The 12,532-nt window shown below is 34.5% G+C and overlaps 1 protein-coding gene and 1 long non-coding RNA gene across 9 annotated transcripts in view; one reads left to right on the top strand and one right to left on the bottom strand.

The window, feature by feature from the left end:
- The window catches only part of Matr3 (matrin 3), a 34,871-nt gene that overhangs the window by 13,365 nt on the left and 8,974 nt on the right, over positions 1 to 12,532 (bottom strand). For 4 of the 8 annotated variants that reach the window (XM_015484674.2, XM_015484689.2, XM_015484684.2 and 1 more), the window contains exons 2-6: positions 7,125 to 8,213; positions 2,029 to 2,090; positions 838 to 879; positions 430 to 542; positions 61 to 113 (exon numbers count right to left, since the gene is read on the bottom strand). In XM_015484674.2, the coding sequence (XP_015340160.1) occupies positions 61 to 113; positions 430 to 542; positions 838 to 879; positions 2,029 to 2,090; positions 7,125 to 8,036 (1,182 nt within the window). In that variant the 5' untranslated portion in view covers positions 8,037 to 8,213. The remainder of the gene's footprint in view (positions 1 to 60; positions 114 to 429; positions 543 to 837; positions 880 to 2,028; positions 2,091 to 7,124; positions 8,214 to 12,532) is intronic. The other 4 variants (XM_048811632.1, XM_048811634.1, XM_015484702.2 and 1 more) reach the window with 1 other exon arrangement.
- On the top strand, positions 6,653 to 10,447 carry LOC125619098. The gene is made up of 3 exons (XR_007350588.1): positions 6,653 to 6,663; positions 9,764 to 9,769; positions 10,299 to 10,447. It is a non-coding gene; the product is annotated as an uncharacterized LOC125619098 (long non-coding RNA).

The raw sequence follows: 12,532 nt of genomic DNA, 5'->3' as shown, positions 1-12,532 counted from the left end.
AAACTACACACCCACCCCCAAACAGAAAATAAAATAAAAAGCAATGGCTACATTACTGACCACTCTGCCTTTTTGCATGTGTCTAGGTCCTTGCAGATTTCCGTTTCCAGCACCTTTGGGGGAGGTGGGAAGAAAGTTTAAAGTAAGTACACTTTCTATAACAAGCCATTTTAATGAAAAAGTATACATAATTTTCAATCAGAAATTAAAAAACATTGGAGAAATGAATATAGTTCACTAGCAGAATGTTTGCCTCACATGCAGAAGGCCCTGGGTTTGATTCCCAGTACTATTTAAAAACAAACAAATATTACAAATACCTGGCTGTTTTTTCATGCTGTTATTTTTTTGAACAATATTTGAATTTAAATTTTATGACCAAAAAGCAATATGAAAAAAGTTAATGTGAATTTCATTTCATATAATTACCCAGATTTCCTCTTGGCCCAACTGCTGGTCCCCCAAGATGAAAGGAGGGGGGTGGAGGTCCCAAAATTCCTGGTGCCGGGTTTGTAGACTGCTGCAACATGAATGGATCACCCCTAGTAATGTGAAGAAAATATGAAAAATAAAGAGGTGCATCAGAAGTAAGATTTACAAGTATTCTTTGTACAACTATGACAACTTTATTTGAGGGCTTTATATATGACATAACTAGGGAAAATCCATAACAATAAAAGAATAAAAGTTACTACACAATTTTATAATAAGACAGTGATTTTTAATCTCTCAAATTCAGCAATGAAATTCTAAAATATTTATGAATATTGAAAGTTAAACCTGGATTCCTTACATTGATCTCCTGTACAAACAATAGCTTAAAATTTTTTAACTTACATTGTGTGTCCTGTATCATTGTCAGGATTCCATTCTGGGTAGCTTTAAAAAGACCAGAAAATTAACTTTAAAATAAAACTGTCCTTTTCACAAAGTAACCTTGTTTGGCCTCTAAAATAGAGATAATTTATTAGTAAAGTTATCTGAGAGTCTAAATGTTAGAAACATTACAGTTTTAAAAGTATGTAATATATTTCAAAAGAACTTCAAAACAGTCCAAACCAATGTGAATCAACTTGTCTCATATTGCTTGCAAATGTAGGCAATGTATACTGAAACTAAATGATCCCTGTATTTGTTAAATTAAGAGGAGGAAAAATGTTGAACAAAGAATTAGAATTGTGGGTTATATAGAAAAACAAGAACAGATTGCCAGGTTTTGCTTCCCTAATATTGAGTCTCAAGAACATATATGAGTTATGACAATAGAAAGAACAGCCTCAAGTGAGCGAGGCATATATATTGTTCAGTGAACAATGGGCATGATGCTGTTTTAGGCATTTTCTTTACGAATTCCACATTGCTATAGCAGCCTAAACTTAGAAACTAAGGTGTCTCAAAAGAAAGAAAAAAGAAAAAGAAAAAAAAAAAACCATGAGGGATTTTGCATGATAAACTAGTAACTTTTAATTAGTCATATCATCTATATTTTTAGAGCACATATTCACTATTATTTTAAAATGCTATCATGAATCCTCTAAGTTTCAAAGGCTTTCATTTAGTTCACTAAAAATTCCACCTGTTGCTGGGCGTGGTGGCACACGCCTGTAATCCCAGCAGCTCAGGAGGCCGGGAAAAGAGGATGGAGATTTCTAAGCCAGCCTCAGCAAAATTGAGGCAAAGTAATGAGACCCTGTCTTTAAATAAAATACAAAAAATAGCTGAGAATGTGGCTCAGTGGTTGAGGATCCCCATATTTAATACCTAGTACCACCCCCCCCAAAAAATCCACTTGTATAAAAATGCCCAATATGTATTTACCTTAGAAATAAAATCAAACCATGAAGTGTCACCATTATGCATCTAATAATCAATGTAAGATTATAGACTTAAATATGTTATCTGTAATTAGTATTGCCCACACAGTATCAATTATGTTGCTATTACAAGTAATATGGTAAACTACCCAAAACCAATAAAGGTTGTTTCTGATTCAGGATAGGATGCTTTAAAGGTATTTCAAACTCCTACATTTCAAGAAGAAGCTGGCATCGGCGACTGTGACTTGCTCCATTGATATGTTGACTCCACTCCTGCAGCAAAGTAAATTAGTAGAATTAACAAAAATAAAGCTTAAAATATTTTCATCTGAACCATTCAAACTCTAGGATGTTAATGCCTATGCAGTTTCATAGGCTATACAAACACTCGATTCATTAAATCACACTGATTTAATTTAAAGCCATTATTGAGTCCTTGAAACTTGATCCTGCCCTCAAATACGCTATGCACATTCTTGGAAAAACTGGATTAATATTAACTTGGTCAACATACTTAAGAATACTGACACAGAAAAGATATAGAATTTTAAAAGATCAAGAACACTGACCTTGAGATCAGTTAAACATATTAACTTCTGTTGTAGACCAAACAGAAATATTCGCTATTAGAACTGCTACTTTACAACATTCTAAATGATAAAATATCCATGTTTGTAAACAGTTTTTAGAAAATGTATAAATGTGAATAATTAAATATAAAATCTTTAGTTCCACCCAGGTTTTGAGGCATGCATGTAGTGAAAAATGCACAATAATTTACATTGCCTTAAAAAGGTAACATTATTTAACAGAAATGTATTCTCTAGAAAATGCTCCCCCATTTACCCCAAAATCAAGTAACCATATTTCCCAAAAATAGAAAAGCAATTTTAACTCTGTGTCCAAATTTTAAATAGGGAAACATTATGTTTTTATTAACATTTGCTCCTTTGTGGCTTTTTTAAAATTAGAGGAACTAAATTTATTTTCATTTTTGGTACCAGAGATTGAAGCCAGTGGTGCATTTAACCACATTCCTAGCCCATCTACAAAATTTTTTTTTTTTTTTTGAGACATGGTCTAGCCAAGTTGCTGAAGCTGGCTTTGAACTCGCAATCCTCTTAAATCAGCCTCTTAAAATGCTGGGATTACAGGCGTGCGCCACTGCGCTAAGCTCTAAATTTGTATTTAATAAATGTTCCTGTCCTTAGGGGGGGAAATTCAGTTACCTTTTTAGCCATTATGAGAGGCAAAAAACTGATGTCTGCTGCCAAATTGTCTAGGTTCCACTCCTAAATTGCATGTGACTAGATGTTATTTCTTAGTCCAAAGCTATTTAAATTCATTGTGACAATATTCTCATAGGGATGTTGTGAAAAACAAATGAGTTAATAAAAGGCAAACTGCTTCAGAACACTGGGAAGCACATGGCAAGTGCTCTCGAGGAAAACAGGGTGAATTATCATTGTACTGCTCATAAATCCATCTCATTTTACAACTTACTGACTATTCCCAAATTCCCACAATGAGGCAATTTCTGTAACACCTTTTATACCTATACAGTTATAAGGGGAATATAAATGTAGTCAGGCAATGTGTTTTTATACCTAAATCGAGGAAGGATAGGAGGTCTCGGCTAAACAAAAACATGGTATCAGACTTTGAAGATACAGAGTTATGAAAAACTTCATAATATTTTATAGATGGAACTTTAACTTTTAAAGAATAATTTACATTAATTACCACAGTTTATGTACATTCCTATGCCCCAAGGGAATTAACTTAAACCCTGTGAAAGAACTAAGATGGTATCCAAACAAAATGTGGGGAGCTGCTAATTACTATTCCCACGACTATAAAAACTTACAGTGTCTTTTAAAAATAATGGCTAATAAATAGGAACTTAAGATTACTCTAGCTCTACAATCAGATATTTGGGATACGTAAGATGTCTCACAGCAAAGCAACAGACCACTGATTTGCTGGAGGCCATTTTAAAAATGGCTGTAAGGAAGAGGTGTTATAGGTGAAGTTCACAAAATTCAGAAGAGGGATTAAATAAATTTTTCTAAACTGAAAAGTATTTATATTTTATTAAAAAAACAAACAGAAAAATAAATGGTACCCTATTAGGTAAGTTTCTAATTCACAGGAAATGGAAAAGGTACATAGCTGAACAGAATTCTATCCAATCCCCCAGGTTCCTTAAAGGTTCAAACTTCATCATAAAAATGTAGTTGGTTTTGGGGCTGGGGCTGGGGCTGAGCGGCAATGCACTTGCCTTGCATTTGTGAGGCACTGGGTTCGATTCTCAGCACCACATATAAATAAAATAAAATATAACTAAAAAATATTTTTTAAAAAATGTGGTTGGTCTTTCAAAATGCTGGAAAGGTCAAAATCAGAAAATTAGTCAAGTACTGCCCAAACTCACCCATTTCTAAATCTGCATTTGTTACCTGATCTCTTCCTGTGTGGTTTAAGGTGCAAACTAAGAGTCAAAGGGTTTTTTGTTTTGTTTTGAATCTGTATCCTTAGATTCTATACTAAGGCAATCTTAAAGACATCTGAGATCAATAAAGAATAAAAATAACTTTTAGAATTCAGAAATTTCTGTAGGAAAACTACATTCACCTTGATATCCTTAAGATATCTTAAGTTACATGAAGAATAATTTGGGAAACACTTCCAGAATGGTAGAACATAGAACAATTTAAGGGCTTCTAAAGTAATACAAAGGAAAAATATGAACTCAAATGACAAGAGAGCAAAAGGGCTTTAGTGGGCAATTTTCCTTAAGTGAAAGGAACTTGAAGGAAGTTTGAGATTGTGTAGAAAAGTAACTTGATGCTCTAAAATGACCTAGAAAGAAATAAAAGTAAGACCATCACTTAATGTAACACCAAAACATAAAAAAAAAGACGCCATGATGATAAATTAAGAGTCTGTTTTTCACTTAAGTTTCTTATTTCATAGCAAGAAGAACTTGTGAGCATGTAGGCTAGTTAACATTACTATTAAGTGGAAATAACAGATTTTCCAAGTTATGCAGCAATACCAGAGAGCAGGATTAAATGCTTAAAAATTTTTCAAAATCTACTTCCACCATAGGAATTTTCTCTACCATCATTCCATGTCAGTTATAAAATCAAGGATCCACTGCTAAAGTGAGTATTTAATTTTTTTTAGTGATGCACAGAAAATATCAGATACGTTTGTTTAGGCAAGTAGAAAACATTGAGGAAATCCATATTTAAACTTCATAAAATTGGTTAAAATATAAATATTGTAAATTGAACAATTAAAACAATTAAAGGCCTTTAAAATAGTTCTTAAATATATTCAGTACTTTGACAGAATATCAAAACTAGATAGGACCTAAGCATTTTTTATAGGCTAAAAAGTACCTCTTGCTCTAGAGTAGGGTATACTCTTGAATCCAAAGTTTCATCAAATATTTAAAAAACTGTTCGTTAATTTAGATCCATTTAAATTATTAGCCTTCTTCAGGAACTAGAAAGTAGCAAAATTTGGAGAAAAGTAATAATCATATACAAAAGCAAACTTTTATCTTGTAAGTCCTCTTATAGTTCCCTTTTTTGATATCCCAACAACTTTATGACTCCAGTGGCAACAATTTTTAAGTCCCTTCAGATCACTTTCATTTAAGACACTATAACTACATTCCTTGAAATACAGAGATCTTTTTTGGAGAACACTGGTCCCAAGACCATGTCCACTATTATATCTTTGTAAACAAAGCAAGAAGTAATATAGAAAAAAAATTGGAGTCAACAAAGTTAATGTAGCTTTTCATTATATTAATTCACATCGGACCTAAACCTTGAAGTTTAGTACAGAAAACTAAAATTCCATGATATATTTAGTACATCCAACAAAACTGGAAAAAGATAACACTAAAAACACATATCAAATAAAATTTGCTGAGTTTGGGGTTCTATTTCTTAAACAAAAATAAATCTATGAACCTAAATTTAGCCTTTACATTAACTTGTTTTGGTATGGACTAACAATTAAAGACAAAAATGCTAAGATCCAAACAGGAAAGGGAGTGATTGATAATACTCTTTTAACAGCATATTAAAAACAAATTCTCTATCCATATAGTTTACGTCTACTCAAAAATCCATACTCACTAAAAAATGCACTTCAAAGGAATAGATATGAAAAGAAAATGAGCCTTCCAGATGTTACTGTAAAGAAAAACCCTGTAACAGTAACCATCAAATCAGTTTCATGGCAGCAACTTGAATAATCCAGTTAAGCAGAAAACTATACAGCACATCAGGAAAAATGGATGGTCACAGATTATAGATCAAGCTAGTGGGGTACTATATAATGTTGACTTTAAGTCAACTGCAATATACATTGGGGGGAAAAAAAACCCAGTGAGAATGAACAACACTGAAAAAGTTCAAAGAGAAAGGACAACGTATTTAAAAGGGCATTTTTGAAAAAGTCCCCATTTTGCCAGATGTGATAATTAAAGTAAAGGAGAATTAGATTTTTTTTTTTCAAATGACTATACCAGAAGTCTAATAAGCCTAAGTCAGAAAAAGAATTTGCTTATGAGGAACACAGAGCAGGATACTGTAGTAGTTGATTTATTCAAGTCTCTAAAGGGACAGATGCAATATGGGATAATAAAAAGTGAGTTTTGAAGTATGTTTAAGAAAGTTGTGGAAAAGGAGAAAAAAAATGATGAAAAATTTCAGTCATAGTATGAGAGTTTGTGTTAAAGGGAAATTAAAAAAGAAGAATGAACTAATCTAAAATATGAAACATACGGAAACAAACACCAGGGCTCTACATTAACTCTTTCCCTGTAGCCACAGATAAGGAAAAAAAGAGAATTGTTCAAGAATATATCTTTACTACATACAAATCAGCAATCAAGACAGATGGAGAGCTGAAATCTAGCATCCTAAATGGCAGAGCTCATTGACTGTGAAAAAAATTCTTAATTCAACAATTCAACAAAGCAGACAAAAAACCTGCTTAAATATATGATTAAGAAGAACATATTGATGCCAAAAACCAACAAGATAATTCCAGTGGATGACAGCTTTGTGGCCAGAAGTAATCTAGGCAGATTTTATTAATGTAAAGCCCTGGTTTAAAATGCTCAAAAACAATTACCTTCCAAATAAAGTAAGTGTTCTCAAAAGTATAAAAATTCTCGATCAACTCGGGGTCATCAGACTATAGAATTAGAGTAAAAGATATAAATACAGAATAGGCACTACAATGTAAAAGAAATTAGAAGCATCTGTTGCATTAACTCACCTTATTAGAATGAACTGGCAAATCACATATAGAGCACAGATGGGGATAACCCTTCGGTAAGAGTCCATGGAAGTCTTCAATATTGCTACTTGGAGGAGCGCCCCTCTTTTTCTCAAAGAGAGATCTCTCTTGTAAGGGGCCAGGACCACGTCCCATTCTCTCATACTCACTGTCAAATTTATGATAGTTATGCGAGGTCTCACCAAAAAAGGAATCATCCCTACACCTTTCTCCATCTCTTAATCTGTCATCTTCATAATCCATTCTGTCATAATAACCAGATTCTTGAGAACGACTTCCATGGTCATAATCAAGCACTGGGTTGAGACTAGGACCACGATCATCAAAACTATCTCTTCTAAAGTGCCTTTTTTCTTCCCAATCATCCCTAGGTACTCTGTATGGTGGCTCCCGTGTAGCAGATCTGCCATCTCTACCATAACTCAATGTAGGGCCTTCTTCAGTTCTCCTCCTTTTAAGCTGCAGAAGGATTTGGGGCAAATTCTCAGGAGTAATCTTGTCCTCTGGATAACGACTCAGTTCATCTAAGTCTCTAGCAGACAGACCAAAGCTGGCCAAAATGTTACTGGCCTGGTCTGCATCTCCACGGTGTTGAGAAGACAAAGGGAGTGGACCTCTACTTCCAATGTTAAATATAGACTGCAAATTATGGGAAGAAGTACTAGCAGAAGACAGTGCACTATGAGCTCCTTGTTGATTCAATGAAGAACTCATTCCAAGATTCATTAAACTAGCAAGGCGTGCAGTACCCTGGTTCATCCTTCCAAGAGATGCTGGCATACTTAAAGACTGGGTAGCAGCAGCAAGAAGGCCTATTCCTGCTGCAGACAGGTCACGCCCATGACCCTGTGAGTCCCTACCGAGAGATGACTGCTGGAATGACTTGGACATTGTAGAACTATCTCTTGTCTATTTTATAGATTGAAAAAAAAATTTTTTTAAAGATGGCCAAAAAGAAAGCTCAAACTAGAAAGCTAGGTTAACTTTGCTTCAAAAAATGGTAACGCCAAGAAAAAGGATCAATAAGGACTGTAGAATCTTCTTCAAGCTGAGAACCAGCAGACAACTCTGTAGAAAAATAAGCAATTTTAGTCATAAATCCCTTTAAGTAGATGCCGTTTTTTTAAGAAAAAAAAACTTACGCATCATGTTGATTAAAAAAACCATTTAAGATCTCAAACTTACAAGGAATTTATTACATATCTTAAACAGATTCCAGATGTATGCAGAGCCTGCATATAGATACTTAAAAAGTAGTTTTTCATGCTAAAATTTAACTATTAAAAGGGAATTTCATACTGAGTTTAAAAACATTTAAACTGAAGGGCTAGATGTCTGAACACATCAAAATTTCAGTCAAAACATAGATGGGTTTCTTCTTTTAGAAGAATAAAAACGCACCCTATAGTATGATGTTTAAGTTTCAGAAGACTTTTAAAAATAAAAATAAAAAAAAAAAAATCAAGTTCAGCAAGTCAGAGATGAATCAGTTGTATTCTGCTTTGGAAAACGAGATCTATTATCGCTATCAGAAAGAAACAAGTAAAATAACAAGTAAATGAAGCTTAAAGGTCAAGTACCTAATATAAGATCTAAGACCAAACAATAGTTGAGACCTTCATGCAACAAAATCAATTTGAGGTGAAGACAGATGTGAAAGTTTTAAGGATTTCTGCACAAACTTGAGCCGTACAACGAATTGCCTTCTCACTGACCATCCTAGATCAGGCAATGCTTACTTCATATCTACTCTTATAAGGTAAGGAGAGCCAACTCTGGTCAATGTAGATATGAGACCTCCCAAGAAAAAACCCAGGTATAGGAAACAGGCGATTTAAAGAAGGAAAACACCCCAAGTTAGCATCTATCAGTACTAATTTAATGCTCAGGGATACTGCACCTCTAGAGCTCAAAACAGGTAAAAATGAAAATGAGACCTTGGTTACACAGATTTCTGCAAACTTTTCACAAGAACAATCCAATCACCTGAAACACTTTAATTGTGATTATGGTCCACCAAGATGCATTTCTAGATGAAACCGTTTTCATTTTCTTTCTTAAATCATTACATGTCTCAAAAATTGTCACATAAGAATATGCAAAGCATTTACGTGATTCTCATTAAATATTAGTTAAAAAGATGTACATAATAAATGTCTGAAGGGAAAACAGTTTTATAATCACAACCACATACATAGGTAAATCTGATGCTACTTACTACAGAATTTTATTTCAAGGCATTGCTTATTAAAATTTTATGTCTGATCACCCACACACCTAAGCACTTGTAGTTCAATATGCTAAACTTTACTACAGAAAAAACTAACAATTATCAAGTAACAGTTACATATCTAGTATGGGACCAATTTCAAAGACAGATTGAAGCAAGGATAAACTGTACAAATACAGTGGCAGAGTTAGTATAAAAAAAGATTTAGATTAGATTTTAAAAAGTAGATGTAATAAATTAAAATGATAGAAATGCTGTCAAAGGTGGCTGGAGTTCCAGATGTTTTTGCAAACCAAGAAAGTGAATCTGAGAAAAGACACCAAAGAAACTAGTTCTACATGAGATCCACTATGTAAAGTCCTTGAGTTTTAAGACAAAATTAGCAAAGACAAGAGTAAGTAAACTTTGGATGAAAGTTTAATGTCTTGAAAATGACATAGAATGCAGCTTAAATTCTATGTATATTTGGTATTGATAAAACTAAGTCTTCATGTATACTTTACTTTTTTAAAAAAATCAATACCTTTAGGGGGCTGGGGATGTAGCTCCGTTGGTAGAGCAGTTGTCTACCATGTATGAAGGCTGGGTTCAACAAAAACAAGTTGAACCAACAAAAACAAACAAATTGGATGTGGTGGCCCATGGCTATAAGCCCAGAAACTCAGAAAGCTGAGGCCTTAACCAACTCAAAGACCAACTTAACCAACTCAAAAAATAAAAGGCCTGGGGATGTACCTCAGTGGTTAAACACCCCTGGGTTTGATCCTAGGTACAAAACAATACAATAAGAAAATAAAAATATAAAAAAATTAAAAACCACTTAGAGATATCTTCAATGTTTGTAAGTATCAGAAGTATTAATGCAGCTCTGACTTTCATATTATAGACAAATTAACTACTGAAAAAAAACAGACTTCTGAAAGAGCTCTTCCCTTAATTGAGCTACATCTCATCCCTTTTTATTTTTTGAGGCAGGGTTCCACTGAGTTGCTGAGACTGGCCTCAAAACTTGCAATTGCAATCCTCCTGCCTCAGCCTCCCAAGTCGAGGGGATCACAGGTGTATACCACACCTGACTGTGTAAAAAAAAAAATTTAATGACATTATTTTATGAAAAATATGTTGTTAAATTACAGACATATCAATTACATCTTAATACTAAAATAGTGGATCTATATATGGATAAAGATGACAATACAAAACAGATGTCAGGAAAAAAGGGAGCAAGACAATGTAAATCCCATGACAGTATAATTCCATGAGAACAAACTTAATATTTTAAAGATAAACTGAATTTCAATCTAAAATACAACTCCATAAGAACATTATAGAGTAATATTAATGAAGAGAATTTAAGTTGAACTTTTTATTCCAACAAATTCTCAAAAATGTTTTTATTAGGGTTCTGGGGTTGTGGCTCAGTGGTAGAGTGCTTGCCTCGCACATATGCGGCCCTGGGTTCGATCCTCAGCACCACATAAAAATAAATAAAATGAAGGAACTGGGTCCAACTACAACTAAAAAATATTTTTTAAAAATGTTTTTATTAGGGAAAAAAAAACCCAACAAGATAAACCAAACATTGTAGCACTGCTTACAAACCATTCATCAAAGCAGTTTTTCTAGTATCTTTTTTGGGGGGAGTGGGGAGAGGGATTGGGAATTAAACCCAGGAGCACTTAACCACTGAGCTATATCCTAGCTTTATTTTTTTTTTTTTTTTAAATTGAGTCAGGGTCTTGCTGAGTTGCTTGGGGCTGGCTTTGAGTTTCCAGTCCTCCTGCCTCAGCCTCCCAAGTCACTGGGATCACAGGCATGCATGGCGTCTTTGATCAATGTTGAACATAAAGATGTACAAGCCATTTTTACATGGAACCTGCTGGCCATAGGTAGTCAGCACAACCTCAAGATATTTACTGAAAAACTAGGGATTAAATTCAGGGATGTGTTATCAATGAGCTACATCTTCAATTTTATTTATTTACTTAGAGACAGGGTCTTGCCAAGTTATGGAGGGTGGCCTTGAACTTGCAATCTTCCTACCTCAGCCTCTCTAGTCCCTGGGATTACAGGTATGCTACCGTGCTTGCCTTTTCCCTGTAATTACCAAAACTGTCTTTTCATAAATTACACTAAGTTCTAAATGCCCTCCAATGTAGAACCTTTCACGTTCAAAAAAGGAATGCACCACGAAGCAGTGGTGCCCGCTTGTAATCCCAGCGGGTCAGGAGGCTCAGACAGGAAAATCACAAGTTCACTAGCCTCAGCAACAGTGAGGCACCAAGTACTTGACTTGATGAGACCCTGTCTCTAAATAAAATACAAAACAAGGCTGGGCTGGGGATGTGGCTCAGTGGAGAAGTGCCCCTTAGTTAAATCCTCAGTACCAAAGGGGGGGGGGGCACCCTACCCTACCCCCCAAAAAAACAGGGTGGGGAAGCCCCAAACAGCAACCAACATTACTTATATAACTTTATTTTGTAAATGCAGTTTGCTGGCTGTGGGGTGAAGTAAATACTTGCCCAGTATACATGAGGCCCCAGATTTGATCTCCAGCACGCCCCCCCCCCAAAAAAAGCAGTCTACTACTATATGGTATTAAAATTCTTAGCAAATGGGCTTATGGACAACTCCATAGAATTAACCTGAAATTTTAGTCTATTTCTTGATATAATTCAACACTATCCTAAAAATGTAAGCTTCACAAATTCAAATCTGAACAAACACCATTCCTATATATGCTAAAAAAATGTTTCAGTTAATATTTTACCACTCCTATTCCATGAGTTGATATTGCTTATTGAATTTATTTTCTTCTTTAATTAAAAGTATAATACTAGGAGTTGGGACTGTAGTTCAGTGATAGAGTGCTTGCCATTTTATAATTTCTAGCCCCACTTTGAAATTTTATACTCTCTGATGGGCATGGGAACACACATCTGTAATTCCAACCACTTGGGAGACTGAAGCAGGAAGATCACAAGCTTGAGGCCAGTTTCAGCAATTTAGTGAAACCCTGTCCCAAAATAAAAACAGGGCTGGGGATGTAGTCCAGTGGCAAAGTGTCCTTGGGTCCAATTCCCAGTATCAATAAATTATCACTCAGAATGTGTCTGGCACTATTATGACCATCTATTTTTTTTTTTTTTTTTTTTGT

The sequence above is a fragment of the Marmota marmota genome, unplaced genomic scaffold (genome assembly GCF_001458135.2).
Source record: "Marmota marmota marmota unplaced genomic scaffold, marMar, whole genome shotgun sequence".
Classification (NCBI taxonomy): Eukaryota; Metazoa; Chordata; class Mammalia; order Rodentia; family Sciuridae; genus Marmota; species Marmota marmota.
This window is presented reverse-complemented; position numbering and strand designations above follow the sequence as displayed.